The 19,674-nt window shown below is 44.2% G+C and overlaps 1 protein-coding gene across 9 annotated transcripts in view; it reads right to left on the reverse strand.

Annotated features, from left to right (window-relative positions):
* IFT43 (intraflagellar transport 43) overlaps nt 1-19,674 on the reverse strand; it is a 65,165-nt gene that overhangs the window by 19,042 nt on the left and 26,449 nt on the right. For 6 of the 9 annotated variants that reach the window (XM_053262740.1, XM_053262748.1, XM_053262754.1 and 3 more), the window contains 2 exons: nt 8,212-8,244; nt 6,667-6,713 (listed from right to left, as the gene is read on the reverse strand). In XM_053262740.1, the coding sequence (XP_053118715.1) occupies nt 6,667-6,713; nt 8,212-8,244 (80 nt within the window). The remainder of the gene's footprint in view (nt 1-6,666; nt 6,714-8,211; nt 8,245-19,674) is intronic. The other 3 variants (XM_053262764.1, XM_053262775.1, XM_053262780.1) reach the window with 1 other exon arrangement.

Below are 19,674 nucleotides of genomic sequence, written 5' to 3' on the forward strand. Positions count from 1 at the left end.
TATTTCACGGGATCCTAGCAAGGAAGACCAGACCTATCAACCACATTCCCAAAACACATGTGCTCACCATTGTCCAGCATTTTACGCAGATGAGGTGCATTATGCTACTATGACACTTCTTCTCCGGAGAGTCACACTTCCCCCGCCCCCAAGCCACTCTGTAAAGAAAGAGCATTTCTTTTGCAAGAGCAGCATCACACTAATATCAGGTGTCCAAACTCCATGCCATGCTGACTTCAACCAAACTCAAACCGAGGGGGAAAAGCAAACAGTTCTGTAAATATCCTCACAACTTGCCTCACAAGTGACTTCCTTCAATTTCCAGTTATTCTTTAGCCACTCCATAAGAACACGAGACTCCTGCTGGATCAGACCAAATATGCATCTTATCTAGAATCCTGTTTCCATCAGCAACCAGTCGGATGCTGATGGAAAGACGCTACTTGTTAGCCCTGCTGGCGTCCTCCTGAACTTGGTGGTCTTTCCTCCTCCTTGGTATACATTCCAACTGAGCTTCTATTATTGGTGTAGTGGCTAGAGTGCCGGACTAGGACTGGAGAGACCCGAGTTCAAATCCCCATTCAACCATGAAACTAGCTAGGTGACTCTGGGCCAGTAACTCTCTCTCAGCCTAACCTACTGCACAGGGTTGTTGTTGTGAGAAGAAACCCAAGTATGTAGTGCACCGCTCTGGGCTCCTTGGAAGAAGAGCGGGATATAAAATGTAAAAATAAATAAATAAATAACTGCTCCAGACTCGATGTCTGGATAAAACAAACCAGTCAATAACACCTGTCTGACTGTGTAAATAAATAAATTAATAATAATAAATTCTGAATGGCCAATAAAACCAGTTATGAAGGTAGAATGCCAGCAGGGGAGGGGGTGCTTCCCAGCGTATTGCACGAAGTGTCGCGTGTGTGACTGTCTTCCTGAGGGGCAGAAGTCATGGGTGTGCACAGTGCAAAGAGCTCCTATCTCTCAGGGAGCAAGCTGGGAGCAACCAACCCAAAGCCAAGGTTGCTGACCTAGAGAAGCTGAGGGAAGCTGAGAGGTGTGTGGATGAGACCCTCAGGGACATGATAGAGGCTTCTCACTCCCAGGCTGACAGCTCCTCTGCTGTCATGGAGAATGAAGGTCTCAGGGAAGGAAGACGTCACTCTGAGGAAGAGGGGAATGCTCCCTTAGAATGGACCCCTTCCTTGGGTGATGCACCCATATCCTCTTGCCCCTTGCACAGAGAATACTTCTCTGAGGCTTGGGGGGGTCTCCTAGTAATGGGCAATTTGATCGTTAGGGACATAGAGAAAGGGGTTTGTCACCTTCATGTAGACAGCTATTTATGGCAGTGAAATCCACAACAGATGGTGAGGAGCTCCAAAAGGATCTCTCCAAACTGGCTGAGTGGGTGACAAAATGGCAAACGCAGTTCAATGTAAGCAAGTGTAAAGTGATACATATAGGGGCAAAAAACCCAACTTCACATATACACTGATGGGGTCTGAGCTGTCAGTGACTGACCTGGGAGCTTTCCAGATTGCACGCTACCACAGTGTCACGACGTATCCCTTAAGTGTCCTTCTGTACTGCCTGTGTTTTGACATCACAGTCACTGCGCTGTAAGCAAGGTGCTGTTCAAATTGCCGATGCCTTCTTTCGTGTTTTATTGCTGCGTTACAGCCCTATGTCACATCTGCGTTGCAAAAAAATAGCAGTATTTGCCCGTTGTAGGAGGCAACGTATTTCAACTGCGGTTTTAAACCGGCACCACAGAACATTGCCGTTTACACCACTTTTTCTGGTGTAAAGCTCACTGTCTGGAAACCACTGAGGGGAAGGATTGTGAAGTCGTGGTGAGCAGTTCATTGAAAGTGTCAACACAGTGCGTGGCAGCTGTGAAAAAGGCAAATTCCATGCTAGGGATCATTAGGAAGGGGATTGAAAATAAAAATGCTCATATTATAATGCCCTTATAGAAATCTATGGTGCGGACACATCTGGAGTACTGCGTACAGCTTTGGTCACCGTATCTTAAGAAGGATATTGTAGAACTGGGAAAAGTGCAGAAGAGGGCAACCAAAAGGATCAGGGGCCTGGAGCACCTTCCTTATGAGGATAGGTTACAGCATCTGGGGCTCTTTACCTTGGAAAAGAGGCAACTATGAGGAGACATGATAGAGATGCATAAAATTATGCATGGAGTAGAGAGAGTGGACACAGAGAAATTTTTCTCCCTCTCTCACAACACTAGAACCAGGGGTCATCCCATAAAACTGAAGGCTGGGAAATTTAGGACCGACAAGAGGAAGTACTTTTTCACACAGTGCATAATTAATCTATGGAATTCTCTGCCATGGCCAGTCGCCTGGATGGCTTTAAAAGGGGCTTAGACAAATTCATGGAGGGCAGGTCTATCAATGGCTACTAGTCTGGTGGCTATAAGCCACCTCCAGGCTCAGAAGCAAGATGCCTCTAAATAGCAGTTGCAGGGGAGCAGCAGCAGGAGGAGAGGGCATGCCCTCACTGATTGGCTGTGGGCTTCTCAGAGGCATCTGGTGGGCCACTGTGTGAAACAGGATGCTGGACTAGATAGTCCTTGGACCTGATCCAGCAGGGCTGTTCTTATGGAAAGCCCATAAGCAGGGCATGAAGGCAATAACTTGCTCCATAGCAACTGGTACTCAGAAGCATGCTGCCTCTGAAGGTCCCATCATTTCAAACAGGCATTGAAAGCTATCACAAAACCATCCATACTTTCCTGATTTCCCTTGCTGAACAAGACACCAAGACTAAAACAGTGGGGGTCAATGGGTCAATCTTCCGAAGACAATGACACTTGTGTCTCAGAACAAAGTCTTCTGCCTTTCAACCTGAATTGCTAATAAGGACCAAGGAATGATCTGTCCTGATCATTCCTTGGTCCTTCCCTTTTTTCCTTAGCTGCTTCCCATCTTCATTTCACCAACAGCATTCTGACATAGCTCCTTTGTATTTTCCAAGCTCTACACTTTAGAATTCTAAGCCTTCCACACTCTTCCTGCTTGGCCGTTCTGCTTCTTGTGATCAGCAACTGGTTTGTAGAAGACACCTGCAGCTTATGCCTGAACATAGTTAAGACAGGGCCAAAATCAGCCCCCACCCCACATCTCTGACATGCAGTTCACGAGTGTCATTGCTTAGGGCCAATTTCCCCTTCACTGCCTCCCCACACCCCAACCATGACTCCAAGCATAGTGCTTTACTTTCTGCTGTGGAAGTGAATGTTTGCCTCTGACTTTTGCAGAAGAATAAAGTAGCTGCACTGGAGGACACCATTCAGTGAGGAACCAGAGTTGCCTGCTCACATTCCTCTGCTGTGATCAGTTCAGCCCCAAACAACATCATTCATGCTTTTCAAATATTACAAGCCGACCCCGCACAGAGCATCTGTTCTCTCTTTGGGGCTGGCTACTTCTCTCTCTCTCTCCACCCCCCGTCTCCGGTGGGGCCGAGTGTGGCCTGGCCGAGCCCGCCAGCCACCGCCTCGCCTCCGCGGCCAGGCCAGGCCAGGCCTGCCGCCTCACCTCCATGGCTGGGCCAGGCCAGCCCCCCGCCGCCGCCGCCTGCCCAGCCAGTCAATTCTCCTGGGTGCGCCTTACCCAATCAGGCGCCCCCGCAGCCCAGCCAATCAGCTGGGCTGCCGGGACGTACGTTTGAAAGGCACACCCAGGAGAATTATATATATAGATTATTATTTATTTATTTGATTTATAGTTCTGTTTCTCACGAAGAAACACAATGCCTCTCAATACCAGTTGCAGGAGAGCAACAGCAGGAGAGAGGGCATGCCCTCAGCTTTTGTCTGTGGGCTTCCAGAGGCCTCTGGTAGGCCACTGGGTGAAACAGGATGCTGGACGAGGTAGGCCTTGGGTCTGATCCAGCAGGGCTGTTCTGACGTTCTTATTAGAGTAGCATGTCCATAAAAAGAGAAGAATGGGATATTGCTGGAAATCAGAGAGAGCCTAATAGAAGGAAGCACAATCTCCACTTATGGCTTTGCACTGCACTACTGTTGCCTTAACTGGGAAGTGGCCACTTACCTGCAGTTAGGAAGTGAAGGAGGGAAATAGAAGCAAAATATTGTGTTTGATCCATAGGGAAGGGTCCAAGATCAACACTTTCAAAACGCTTGTTTTTTAGACAGTTATTTCCCCTTACTTAGGTCTAGCGAGCAGTCTGAGCTCAGAAGAAGCACCTGGCTCTGTAGAGGAGACGCTCAACAGATAGCACTTTTCCAATTCCCCTGACAGCCTAGCATCTCCCATCTCATCCAGCTCCATTACTGTGCTGAGCTCAACCACTTCTGTCCATTTCCCCTGTTGACATGGATAGAAAATTGAGCAATTACCCTTAAATGCCTCTCGCTCAGATCACCCAGATTGCTACATACACAATATTAAGCCCTCAATTGCCCCTGGCCAAAAATGGTTCAATCAGGCCTGTCCTTTAGGAATTAAACAATTTTTGTTGCTTACAAGAGTTTATTATTCCTAAGGTTGTCACTATATTAAATCCTATTAAAGCAGGCTTCATATGATGCAGTAAGCCACAGACCTCTTCTTTTGAGTCTTGGAGCAAGAGGGCTTGGACCAAACAAGGGAAGAGTAACAGAGATACATTGCCCGGACTCAGCACTGATACTGATTTAGTACCTGCATACACACATGCATGCACACACACACACAAAAGGCAATGTCTTGACTGAGTGGCTTGCCTTCATTGTTTCATGTTTTCAGACTTCCTTACTAAATCTGATACTTGGGACAGAATTTGGATTTCTGAGAAAGTCTTTTCAAAAATAAGTTTCTGGTCCTCATGACTGGAGGTGCATTAACAAGACGTGAAGGCAGTACCTACATACACATACACATACACATACACACACACTTATTTTAAATATTTATTCCTTGCCTCAAAAGCTATGGTTAGCAGACATCATAGAATATATTCAGAATACAAAGAAACAGACAGGATGTTAGTGAGGCTTCTTCAGTCAGTATGCTTCTGATGACTCTCGTGGCTTCTGGCAAGAGACACAGTGGTGGGGGTGGGTGGGTGGGGGAGGAAATGGCTTCAAGTATTTCCGCTCAAAAAACTCCAGTATTCATTCATTCATTCATTCGATTTCTATACCGCCCTTCCAAAAATGGCTCAGGGCGGTTTACACAAAGATATAACAAACAAATAAGATGGAACCCTGTCCCCGAAGGGCTCACAATCTCAAAAGAAACATAAGACAGACACCAGCAACAGTCACTGGAAGTACTGTGCTGGGGGTGGACAGGGCCAGTTACTCTCACCCGCTAAATAAAGAGAATCACCACATTAAAAGGTGCCTCTTTGCCAAGTTAGCAGGGATATTCCCAGTATTCAAATGGGAAGAACTTCTGTACAGCCATCTTTTGCTTTGCTATGGCTTCTAGTCATGTTCCCCTACCCATAATCCCCTTCTGTTTCTTACTCACAACTATCCTTCCATCACTGGCTTGCTCCTCACTGAATTTGAGTTTCTGCATATAGGACAGAAATTGAGCTTGCAACCAACTTGTGCCATTTTATTGAGTTGCAGAATTTGAACATTCCACTCACTGAATTGTGGTGTTCTTGGTATAGCTGTGTATCACTACTACTTGTAAAATATTTCAAATGCATTAATGTTGCAGCAACAGCATGCTACGAACTACAAAGAAACAATCATTTTTAAATCAAAAGAGCTTACAGTCTATGTGAGATGGACAGGACAGAAGTGCATTATCCATACAATGGAGATCTGTTGCTCCACCCCATATTTAGCAGGCCTGCTTTGCTGGCTGCATGAACTGGCCCTTCAGTGTTGAAAGTCACCTCAGAGTTGGATCTGTGCAAGAAGCACATGATATGCCATTGCTTGTCTGGTTTCCTGCTGGCCTAGTTAATGTTTCTCTAGGCAAGTGCCTTGAGAATTTCCCCACTCTTGGCTGATAGAACTGTTCCTAGGTGCTCAAAGCACACAGCGACTGTGAAACGAGGCACAGTAAAAGTCCAGCCAGGAAGCTGTGGTAAGCCACAGTTGCCAGCAAAGGGGCAATCCAAGGCTGCACATGCCCATCTTTTGCCCATCCAGACATGAAGCCAAACAGGGCAGACCAGATTCTTCAGAGCACATTTTGTAAGATGTTTCAGTATTGTTCTTGGGAGTAGTAAGAGATTCAGGAACCAAGAGACAGTGGGATGGAGAAACTCAGAAACATGTCAGATATGCATACTGAGGGCGGCAGAAGAAGAGGACAGATAAAGGAATTCATCAGCAGACACAGGAGTGGCTAATAGTAGAGATAAACTAGAACAATCCAAGCTTTTCAGTTATGTTAAGAGCACTTCCTACCTCCTTTAATGATGAAGCTAAACCCTTCAACTAATTTCCTGTTTACCCATTCCAGCCCAGAGACTCCAACGTTATTGGTCTCTTTCACATCTCCTCCAAGTCTGCAATAGAGACAGCTTCTGACATTGTAGCTTCTCTTGAATATTTTGTCTCCTGCTGCCTTTTCCCAGAGGAAATGTATGTTCATCTTATCTCAGTTGGCAAGTCCTCATAGACATGTCTATGCATGAAAATTCACTTAAATTTAAAAGGGAAGGTCTTACCTCCTCCATCACTGGACTCCTCCAAGCTCTTCTGCTTCAGATGGCTTCTGGAAGAAACCACAAAGAGAAGGCTACCTTAGAGGCCAAATCTTAAAACAGCATCTTCTGGAGTCCCATCTCACCCTAAGGGCTGTTGGTTACAACTTCCTCCAAAGGAAAACAGAACAGGGCAAAAGTTCTATCCCTCTTCCTATTCCAGCTACACATTCTGTGAAAGATTAGGGGAAACAGCTCATTTTTATTAGCCTACTTTCTAGTAAGCTTATAAGATCACCCGCCATTCCGTGTGTGCGTGTGTGTCTATCAACTTTGCAATGCCTGGACCAATATGAACCAAATTGGGTACAGTTATAGGGACACCTCAACAGCATAGTTTGTGATGATGTCATCCACCCTGATTCAAGATGGTGAACATGTAAATGTTTGAGGTGCAAGGGGGCTAACTTGTGGAATGTCTAACCGATTTGAACCAAATTTGGTACAGTTGTAATGAGTGACACACAGGGAAATTTCAACAGCATGGTTTGTGATGATGCCATCCACCCCAATTAAAGACGTTGGACACATGAACATTTGAGGTGCATTTGGGGTAACTTGTGAACCACCTAACCAATCTGAACCAAATTTGCTACAGGTGTAGGGACACACAGGGATAACTCAAGGGCATAGTTTGTAATGATGTCATCCACCCTGATTCAAGATGGTGGACACATGAATGTTTGAGGTGCAAGTGGGAACTGGTTTGGACCAAATTTGGTACAGTTGTAGGGACACACAGGAACACTTCAAACGCATAGTTTGTGATGATGATGATGCCATCCACCCCAATTCAAGATGATGGATTCATGAACGTTTGAGGCACAAGTGGGCTAACTTGTGAATTGCCTAACTGATTTTGACCAAATTTAGTCCAGTTAAACCCCTGCTAACTGGGCAAAGAGGCACCTTTTTAACATGGCGATTCTCTTTCTTTAGCACGGAGAGAGTAACTGGCCCTATCCATCCCTAGCACAGTATCTCCAGAGACTGTTGATGGTGTCTATCTTGTATTTCTGTTTAGATTGTGAGCCCGGTGGAAACCTTTTTGTTGAAAAGTGGTATATAAATATTTGTTGTTGTTGTAGGGATAGTGAAATGAAAGTAGGCAGGTTAGTTCTTACTCGAACAACTTGTTTACTATATCTCTTCTTTAACATACCACTGCAGGACTTCCACAATGAGGGTAACACACACTCTACCCTTTCCTCATGTGAAGTCAAGACCCAGAGCACCTAGAATGAGGACTTTTTCAAGGCATGCCTTCAAGGCTCAGGGAGATGTCAGACTAACCTATTCCCCATGGCACTGAGAGCAGAATCTGAGCTCCTTCTAATCACCACAGCCAAACCCTAGTCAAGGCACTAGCAAAGATATACACAGGCTCAACCACCATGGACCAAAAAAAAAAGAAAAAAAGAAAAAAGAACAAGCATCACAATTTGGCAACAAGTTGGAATTCATGCAGAAATGTGGTGGACAAGAGAAGGCTGGAGGCAGGATACTCACTCTTCTGGTTGTTCTGCATATTTCTTTGATACCCTGAAAGAAAGAAAAGAGCCAATGTTGGGGAAAGTGCCGGACTCCCTCCAAAACAGAAACAGAGAAATAAAGTTCCTTCTGACTACTCCCTCAAAGTATCTCTGGAAAATGCATTTCAGAGTAATCTCCTGGTGCACACACAGGTGTCAATGAAGGCATCCAGGTATAACTCCAGATGCCCATAAAGCCCTACATCAATTTGACCTTACATTCCATGAAGACCTGTTAGCTGAGATCTGCCTTTTTATGACAAATTTAATAGGTGAAAAAAGGTGTAGAACTCTCTTCCTATCAGCAGATCCAAAGCCCAAGATGGAGGACAATTTTGCACATGAAGAGGAAGCAGCAATAGCAGAAGTACAATGTGACTTGTGCATCCTCTTTTCACACTTCCACAGTAACATGCAACATGTGAATATGCATTTTCTCTGCAATGAGATGCATAAGCTTCACAAACACACACACACACGGAATGCACAATTTCATGTATTTCATTTTACTGAAGAAAAGCAAAGAGGGGATGTTCGCATAACTCAGACTTCTGTTCTGTTGTAACACATAGGAAGATAGGAACATAGGAAACTGCCATATACTGAGTCAGACCATTGGTCTATCTAGCTCAGTATTGTCTACACAGACTGACAGCGGCTTCTCCAAGGTTCCAGGCAGGAATCTCTCTCAGCACTATCTTGAAGAAGCCAGAGAGGGAACTTGGAACCTAGATGCTCTTCCCAGCGCGGCTTCATCATGAAGCTGCTCTCTTTCAAAAGCAATCCAAGACTTTTGTAAGGGGACAAAGGATTAATGACTATAATAATTGAGACCATAATCTATGTTTTAATATATTTTTAAAAGTTAGATTTCAAAAATTCTTTTTAAGAAATGGAACCTGCTATGAACAGACAGAGTGAGATCAAAAACAAAATTCAAATAAAATATGTGCTGGCCTTCTGAACAGAAAGGGATTAAACAAAGCCACAGGAAATGCTGGACAGAGAGAAGGCAAAAAACCAGTTTCCACTTTGGTGCTCTCAAAAGATCCTTTTGACACCCTGTTGCCTGCAAAGCTGCCCCTGAACACTAGCCAAAACCAACAGCAACAGGTATAAGAACGTAGAATCTTCACCAGTCAGAAGAAGATTATGCCAAACTAGTGACAGCTACACACGTCTGCAGTCAGTAGACTTTTCTTGCTGTCCTTCGCTGTAAACACAGAATGTGTCATTTAACCTAGATGTCTCACATGAGACTGGAAGAGGATGGACCAGATGCCCTGTAGATCAGGGGAAATCTGTCCGTGTTACCAGGAGTTCATCATAATAATGTGATGTTGGAAGGAGGTGTTGGAGTGGAGGGGGTGGCGGAGAGACGGCAGGCAGCTCTCTCGCTCGTTCTCCACCCCAGCAAGCCCAGAACTAATTCAGATCCGATTAGGGATGCTTGTTCAATATTCAAAATGTAAAACATGGAGGTTGCTGAACCAGCACTTTGAAAAGTTAATTAAATGCCAGGTTTCTTTTTAGCAGATACTCCATCATTTGCTGATTGCTTTGACTATTTCACAGGATGATTTTTTTTTAAACTCTGTGTATCAAGAAATATTCTTTTCTCATACCCTAGAGCCAGAGCACAGCATGACAAGGGACACAACAGGGCTTTCCTCTACCACCACACAGCATGCCCCCAAGGAAGAGCTGGCACCTGGGGACCCAGGGATGGCTCCCACTTCTTTAAAGCTTGTGAAGAGTGGAAAACATTGGCTGTGGAATCTCTCCTTCTCTCCCCCACCGCCAGCTTTTACATAAACAGGCACAGTCTCCAAGTGGGAAATGTTATCATCAGAGCCCCCATGAAGTCTCAGCTGCTACTTGTCCTTGTAAAAGTAAGGTGACAAGAGTGGAAAGAGGCACTTTCTGCTTCATACATTACATTAGTTGCAACATGCCCAAATATTTGCCAGGCCTAGACATTTTATTCATATAAGCTTGGGTAGCTATCTAATGGCACACTGGGGAAGCAACTTGCCTAGGGGGCAAGAGATTGCTGGTTCAAACCCCCACTGGTAGGTTTCTCAGACTATGGGAAACACTGATATTGGGCAGCAATGATATAGGAAAATGCTGAAAGGCATCATCTCATACTGCACGGGAGGAAGCAATGGTAAACCCCTCCTGTATTCTACCAAAAGGAAACCACAGGGCTCTGTGGGCGCCAGCAGTCGACACCGACTCGAAGGCACAACTTTACTTTACTTACAGAGAGTATTACAATGTTATGAAAACAAAGAAATGGGAAGAGGGATCTCATAAAGATTATGTCCTAGTCATCCTCCAACTGCAGGCTGTCACTTAGCAAGCACCAGAGTATCTATTTGAACTGGACAGAATGGGTCAAATGCAGCAAAATCAACATACTAGTATCTGCATTTATTAAAGTAGTGCCAGTCCTGAAATCTTGACTTCTCTAGATTATTCTGCTACCTAGGAAACAACTCTGCCACCAATCATTGATTCCCTATTTAGACAAAATAGATGGAACAATATGCTAAAACAAAAACAAAAACCCAAGGCCTACAACCAAACCTTCCTAAACACATCTATTCAACTATGTATCAAGTTGTACACTATTTGTACAAAATCCTCCAGGCCACCAAAGTTCTCAGCCCTTCTCTTCTGGGGCAACATTTATAATGGAACTATAAGTCTGGAAATGGCTTCAGAAGTCATACTTTGACTAGGCAGGCCAATTATACCTCTGACATCCCTGACACAGATGTCAACACAATGTTGATACATTTCTAGGATGAGAGGCCTAACAACCTTCCATCATATCCCATTGCCTCTTCTTGAGTTAAAGTGTTCTTCCTGATATTGAATGAAATTTATTCACCAATTCAAACCTATCACAAGTCCTATTACCCTTACTCAGAATGTACTATGTTACTATTCAGAGAGACAACTAAAACATAACCTAGTGGGCTCCGGCATCAAACAAAAGGCATTAAATTTGGGGTGATTACTTTATCATTTCGTGAACGTAATAGCCAAATGCCATAGATGTACTGCGGGTTCTTGCCAGCTTCTTCCACTGATGAAAATACACTTAATTGCTCCTATTACCTACTGCAAGAAGCATATGATGAGGGTATTCTACACAATGTACCCTTCAAATTGTATGCAATTCTAGATTTCTATCCAAGGTCACTTCAGTTTGACCACACATATCAGGTTGATCAGAGGTTGGCAATATCAGACAGCTGCCAAGGGCCCAGAGCCCTCAGAAGGCTCCACTGTCAGGTCCCAGTCCCTGAGATCATCTCTATAACCTTTGTGTGGTGGTAGTGAAGCAACTTTCTCAGCCAAGGCTCCTTTGCTGCCTCCTCTCTCCTATCACACCCACCAAGATAAGTCCCACCATGAACCTTAGGAGAGTCCAGGTTGGGCGAAGGCCCCCTGAAACCTGGAGCTGGCTCTGAGACGGATGTTCTCTTTCCACTCACATTTTTATTTCAAAATTCCACTATTCTATCTCAGAAATACTGGGTTGTTGAACTAGCCACATGAAGTGATAACGCAAGAAAGGGGGTGGGGAGGGGTATCCCAGAAGCAGACATCACAGACAGGAATTCCATGTCACCTCAAATGCAAGACTCTTAGTGCAGCTGAGTCACACATTCAGCTGCCAGTCACTATACAGAGAACTCAGATAATACACTTGCACATATGAACCAGTCTGCAAAGTATAAGTGACAGAAGATCAGATCTGAACATGGAAAACCCTGCTTTAAATTTCTGCTCAGTGGCCCAGCTTTAAAAGTCTAACACACACACACACACACACACACACACACACACACACACACACACACTCATACTGTGATCTGTCCTGAGGCTTTGGGATAGGAAGGGAAAGAAACATGGATGGGCAGAACTCCTACTGTCTACTGTACCTGAGGGCATACTTCTGAAACAGAAATAGCTTTCAGTATATAGACTCCAATGACACTCTCCCACTTCTTCCCCCGCCCCACAAGCCACGTATGGGGTAAGGAGACCATTCTCCTCCATAGGCGTTACTACCTCAGAGGTTAAGTGCTGAAGGGTGAAAGGCAGCATTAATGTAGACATCATCTCTGTTAAAATGTTTCTCTCTCATTTAATGGAATAATGTGGAGATCTAAATGGAGATTAAATAGCCAGGCTCCTAGAAGAGTGAAGATGCTATATTCATGCAGGATGACTGTGTTCAGTGGTTAATTAGACACCGTTAACCTGCTTTAACAGGGGGCATAAGTGGGATAAATGGGGGCAAATGTCCTTGAAATCCTTTAATATTTGCAGCTTGAAGAGGACCCTTGTCATTCTTCCTTGATGTGGGACAGTACACACAGCCAAGCACTGGAAGGCCAGTCTGGTGTACAGACAGGCAACGTAGAGTGAATATATTAGATGCAGGGAGAAAAGGTGGATCAGGCCATGGGAGAAACTATGACAATATACTGGGTGTGGGGATCATGTACAAAAGTTTTTCTTGGACATCATGGGAAGCAGAATGACTGGGCATACTTTATGTAGAAGTGTGATCATGCAGAGTTTCAAAATGCCACCTTCACATTCCTGAAATGTGCTCCTTTCCCACCCATTACAACTCTAGAGTACTGTATCTAGAATGTGAGCCCAGCGTAAAATACCTGCTGACCATTCAGCATCATCAACCCTCAAGGGGAAAAATCAGGTAAAGGATATAATATTGGGACTTTATTTGTCTAGACACCAATAAGCCACTCACATCACCCTGGCCTTGACTGGACATGCTAAAAAAATATGAGATGTGTAAAATGAACCAGAGTCAAATAGCACATCCAGAGCAGCAAAGCAAGGTGAATGACCCATGAAGAAGAAGAAGAAGACTCAAGTGAACAACCTACAAGCAGCTATGAGGCTTGCTAAAACAAAAGCTGCATTAATAAGATGGCGATGAATTGAGCTTCTGCACTGCAGCCAGTTTTGCTTTCTGCCTCTCCACTAGACCAGCATCCCTTAGCCTGGGAGGCCACATCATCTTCCAGTACAGTTCCAGTATACTCCATTTAACCCTTGCTGCACAATTTTTCTCTAGCAAGGAGAGTTGAATGAGTTTGATGGGGCAGAACTCAAATTGCCAGTGGAAGAGGGACTGCCAAGGCTGGAACTGTATTGGAATATGTACTTATTTTTGTGCAAAGTTTGCCCCCTTCTGGCTAAACTGGAAACAGCATTTCCCCCCACCACTTTTCCAAAAAAAGATGATGGACCACTGCTGTACATGTTAGCATGCAACATTCAACTTGCCCCTCTTCAGGTCTCATGTTTTCTGGATTTTCATCCAGTCCTCCCCACAGGATATTCTTCTATCTCTTTGAGTCAGACTCCTCGTAATAATCCTATTTGATTCTCTTTTGTTCAGCTTCCCAAGCTAGGGAATACTATACATTACAGATGCTCTGCATTCAAGAAAATGATTGGATGGCACTAAAACTGTTTTTTCCTTCACTCCCAAAAGTGACTTTCAGCAACAACTTAGGATACCAGATATCCCATAAGCTGGGCTGAATCATACAAGTGATGTTGTATTTTATTTACTATTTTTTTAAAAATCACATCTGTCCTCCAAGGAGCTCAGGGTGACATACATGGTTACCACTACCATCCCTTTCCTTTTCACTAGAATCCTGTGATGTGGTTTGGCTGAGAGGAGAGAGAGAGAGAAGGAAGAAGAGACGGGCCCAAGGTCAACCAGTGAACTTCAGGGCTGAGAGTGATCTAAGTGAACCCAAATCACCTGTCTCCTAGTCCAACACTCTGTCCACTACTCCAGACTGGCTCCGGTTGTGTTGTACTCCCCATGGAAACACAGGAGTCATGCTGCTTTGAAAACCTCTAAGAAAGAAGGCAAATATATACACGCAGGAAGTATGTTGCCCGATGTTACACTTCTGGAGTGGGACACACAGATGCGGAGCAGGCCGGTGGATGGGGACTGACAGAACTCTGCAGGGAGCCAAGGACTAAAATATCAAAGGTGCTAGAGGTCTAGATGCAGAGACATCATCACAGCTGAAGGGGATGTTTCAACATGGCAGTGAGCGTACTGCCTGGCACACTGAAGCTCTCGCGCTCTCTTTTATGAATGACCTGCAAAACGAAAGCCCCTTGAAGACGCCCTCTTGCTTGAAGAACAGGGGGGGAAAGAGAGGGAAGGAAACTACTGATGTTCACAGACATCTCATTTTTGAAGAGAGGATTCATCAAAGGGAAAACAGAGCAAGTTGTTCGGCTTGTAGCATTCTCGATGCTTCCAAACAAAGCTACTCAAAACACGGGCTGCTTTCACCAATTACCATTGGCTCCAGTGATGAAAAAAGGACAGTCTTTTACCTCTGAGACAAAAACAGGGAACCAGAAGTCAGCAAGGCAGAAGTTTCCAGACCTCATGGTATAGTCTCATGTACAAATCTGCTGAAAATTCCAACTAAGAGAGTCGGCATAGGATTTCCAGTGGCTAAAGGCAGCTACTCAGTGCTTAAAACACTTTTGGAGCCTGCCAAGTTATTGCTTCTCTTTATACAGGAATTTTCTTTTCCAGTGACAAGAGTTCATTATCTGCCACACACACAAAAACAACCCTCCAAATCTGTGGACATAATGTGAATGATTTCCGCAATTTATACTTGATTCCAATTACATAAATTTGGGAGTTTTCGTGCAATTCTGAACACCTGCTGCAACTGCCTGAACTACACACAGCTGTTTGCAACATGGGTTATTACTAGAGTTAAACTTAATTTATCCAGTTTCAATTTTGGGGCCAGAAAAGGCAGTGTTGGTACAGTTGGAATTTCCCCCAAATGATACTTTGTGTGAATATCTTGTTCTGTACTATTATTTCCCCTGGTTGCTGCTGTTGCTTCTGCACCTTCCCCCGACTGCTCAGCAGTTTCCAGGGTAAGGGCGATCCGAGCCAATCAGGGATCACATAGTGAACAGGAGGACCACATAATGATACTGTGTAGTCAATCAGATCCGATTAAGCGATCAAATCACTGAGGAAGAAGGGAGTGAGAGCAATGCTTCCTGGACTAATGACATGGGGAATCCCACTCAGTCAAGGATCACATAGTAAACAGGATCATGTCACTATGCTACACAGCCAATCAGATTTGGTACGTGATGACATCACAGAGAGTGAAAGCAATGTAAGTTAATGGGTGGTGGGGGGAAGAAAGGAGTGCTGCAAATAATCTAAACTGGTTTGGGAAAAACTGCAAGTAGCTTCAGTTCAGCCCTAGATATTACTGAGAAACTGATGTGCACTTCAGCCACATTCCACCCAGCTAAATCTTCACTCAGTCCCGGTAATGTTTCAGACACTATTGTGCTTATATATGGGTCCCGGGGAACTTTGTCAGTGCTAAGAGCTTGGTAGTGGCTGCAAAATGCAGCAACGGCAAATGCAAACAGCTAATTGTACGATTTCTGCAACTTTATCCTTCTTCAGATGCAATATTTTACATGGAGATTTAAAAACAAAACAAACAATAGTCACATTATAGATCTACTTGTTCTTAGCTTAGATTAGGGAGCAGGCGTAGCTAGGGGAGAGGGAGGCCGTGTTTGCCCTTCTCCTGGCAGCCTGTCTGAGTGAGAGAGATAATGAAGAACGTAGGGAAGGGTGGAGCTAGGGGGCCCAGGTTCTTTGAACCCATCTGCTCAGTTATAGCTATGCCCCTGCTAGGGCGTATTTCTGCTCCTGGAGGCAAATCTAAACTGACCAGTAAGTTCTAAGTGTAAAGTAGTATTTTTCTCAATGCCCTCACAAAAAGACTAGGATTTAGATCTGGCAGAACTCTTGATCAGTCTGGACTTACTGCAGTTTGGAAAACACTGCCTTAAACTGACAAGTTAGCTGGAAGATCTTTCAAGAAAGAGCAGAGCACGTTTTTCATTTGGGAGAAATAATGTTTGGAAAACTCCCATGCTTTCAGGCCTTTGAGACTACAGCAAAAAAGGAAAATGACTAGCTTTAGTCTAAAGGATTGCCGCCCCCCCCACCCCCCGCACGACAATATTGCAACACATTTGCTCTACAGCCACCACTGCACTAGAAGGAGCTCCTTAAGGCAATTTCTCCGATTTGTCCCTTTTGCTGGGTCTGAACATAAGAACTGGCTGTGAAAAGACAAGGAGAGAACCACCCCAGCAATGACAGTGAAGGAGAAGAGGACAGGAGCCAGTTAGCATTCCTGGAACATCCACTCTATAAAAAGAAAAGAAAAAAAACCCAAACCCACACATTGCAGCTCTACCGCCATCTTGATGTCCTTGATGCGTGCTGATGGCATGAAGGCGGCTGGCACCAGAACAGCCCAAGAGAAGGAATGAGAGGCCAATGGAGATTTATGTGAGGAGAGTGAGATGGACAAGGTAAAATTGTCAGGAGGAGTTGTTAGAAAGTAAAATATATTGTGACAATTCCACTCCTGCCGTTCATCAATAAACTGACAGATCATTTAGTGTCAATTAGGTGTGATAGATGGACAAGTCCCCATGATCCCGGGCCAAAATTAATGGCTGGGAGGGAGAGGGTGATTGAAAATGACGGCTGACATTGAGAAGAAAGTCCTGAAGGTCCCCAAGGGGCCATTACTTGCCTCATTCCCTTGCAGATCAATGCAGGGACAAACCCAAAAACAGACACTTCCAGACAAAACTTAATCAGACTTCCTCTCCCTCCTTCCAAGTTCTGCTCGCTCAGGCACTCTGCTTCCTGTATGCTCTCTCTCTACCCTAGCGAGGACAGTAACAGGTGGCAGCGCAAGGCAGAAACACCTTCAACACGCCAGAGCTAGGATCCACATGCAGATCCATCAATGACAGTGCTACCAGGAAGCCCTAACTCAGATGATGGGCTGGTTCTCACATGCAAATTGACCCCCTACTTACTCCATACGACCCTCCCCATGCACCTAATTAATTAGATGGAGAAACAAAACTTTTGCATGGACTAGGCTGTATGCAGATACAGCATGCAGTGGCCAGCAGCTATTTCCAGTTCAAGAAGCCTGAAAAACTGAAACGGCAATAGTGAAGAGTGGCTGCTGCAGCAGAATATATTTGTGTGCAGCCCAGTTCATTTACAGCAGAGATGGTCAACTTGAGCCTCTCCAGATGTTGTTGGACCACCACTCCCAATGTAGCTCGGGATGATCGGAGTTGTAGTCCAACAATAGGTGGGAAGCCTCAGTTTGACCACCCCCAATATAGAGTTTCCTCCTCACCATCTTATACTGAAGATCTTATGTGCCCCTGACACCACCAGCCCGGCCAAAGGCAGCCAATTTGCAGGTGTAAGCTGGCCTTTATTTTGACCATACAGCAGAATCAGAAAGCAACAAACATTTTATTGCCTCTCTTGCATGAGAGGTGATGGTCTGAGACTTTGTAATCCCTCAGGGTCACTTCACACACAGAAATAAGACAGTAATCATTTGATTTCAGAATCTACATCATTCCATATTCATGGGAGGGGTATCAATAGAAAGTATCTATGAACATTCAGTTAAGTTCCATCTTTGATTAGCAGATTTTCACTTTTCTCCAGAGCTCTTAAATAAAGTCTTCAGTCTACAGAAATAAAGAAATGTTGCCAGTGTTCTTAGGCATCCATCTCAGATGCTTAAATGCTTAAGCCTTTTCCAGTCTTGTCAGCCTCAACACCCTATGACTCAACAACTCTAGAACCCAAAGCTACCACTGACCATCAGCAGCAGCAGCACACAGATCATGCTCCTTTCATTTCAGAGTGTAAACCGCCCTGAGCCAGTTCGGAAGGGCGGTATAAAAATCGAATGAATGAATGAATGAATGAATAAATAAATAAATAAATACCTGCCAAGCACCCTGCCTCTTCTCAGTCCTCTTTAGGAGAAATTCCAAATATTCCTCTGAATTCCAGATATGAATATGATGAACAGTTATATACCACTTTTCAATAAAAGTTCCCAAAGTGGCTTACACAGATATAAACAAACAAAATGGCTTCCTGTCCCCAAAGGGCTCACAAGCTAAAAAAGAAACAAGATAGACACCAGCCACAGTCACTGGAGGGATGCTGTGTTGGGGATAGATAGGGCCAGTTGCTCTCCCCCTGCTAAATAAAGAGAATCACCACTTTAGAAAGGTGGTGCCTTTCATGCTGCTGGGAAAGACCCATTAAGTTGTCAAGCCCAATCACCTGCTCAACACCCTACAAAGTGGCTACATAATCAGCAATTCTAGACTACTCATGAAAGAGTGTCAAACTGCATGCACTAGACCTAGAGGAATATCCCTTCCCAGACCCACATTTAGGGATTCACACCCTAAACGTAAAGCAAAACCCTTCCACAAATTTTTCTCCAAGAAAAAGTGTCACTCAGCACATTAGTTGCTCTAGAGGATCAGTCTAATTTTCACGTTTGGTATAGCTTGCTTTGTCACTCCTCTGGCTCAGTGCACCTTGACTCCTCTTTGTTTTGGCTCACTAGGGGCTAGAAGATATATGTCAATCCCATACGAACCTGCCCACTCATTCATATCTTCATGGGAGACTCTTCACTGCCCCTACCCATTCCCCCTGCCTTCAGAGGCAAGGCTAGTGGTGACCAGAGATAGGGCCTTTTCAGTTGTGGCTCTGCAAAGTGGGAACATACCATCCTCCACAAGGTCCCCCCCAGTGCCTTCATTGTCAGAATTCAAGTGCCAGGCAAAAGATCCTTTGTATGGTTTAATGCCAATTCTTCTTGAAATGGTTTGTTTGGTTCTAATTAATATTAATTCTGTTGCTATTCCCCGCTACCCCAGGTTATTTTAAATGATGAGCTTTATTGTATTGGTCATATACTGTAATAATTTGATTCTAAGTCAGTCTGAGAATTTGTTTGGAGAACTGAGATAGATATTTAAAATAAATAATAGTAATCACACAGTTCTGCAGTACAATCTGTTTAGAAGCTCTGTGCAAATGCTTCTGGCCTGATAATGAAGGGATTTGATCTAGCCATTCATATTAGTTTCAACCCTGTCCTTCCCCTTCTTCTCTCTCTCTCTCTCTTTCTCTCTGCCAATTGAGCTGCAGACAAAATATATTAGCAGCATGGTTGTTGCCTTTCTGAGTTAATCAATGTAATATTGTAACAATATAATATTACCTCAAAACCCTATTGATATAATACTGTTTGTAACAACCAGCATTTCAACAGCCTTTTAGAACATTCAAAGTGCTTCACATATATTATTCTGTTGCAAAAACAAGAGTCTTGTGTCACCTTAAAGACTATCAAATTTATTTTAGCATAAGCTTTCATGGACTACACCGGCCACTTCATCGGATGCATCTTTTTATGGCTCTATT

Source organism: Hemicordylus capensis, chromosome 1 (assembly GCF_027244095.1).
Source record: "Hemicordylus capensis ecotype Gifberg chromosome 1, rHemCap1.1.pri, whole genome shotgun sequence".
Lineage (NCBI taxonomy): Eukaryota > Metazoa > Chordata > Lepidosauria > Squamata > Cordylidae > Hemicordylus > Hemicordylus capensis.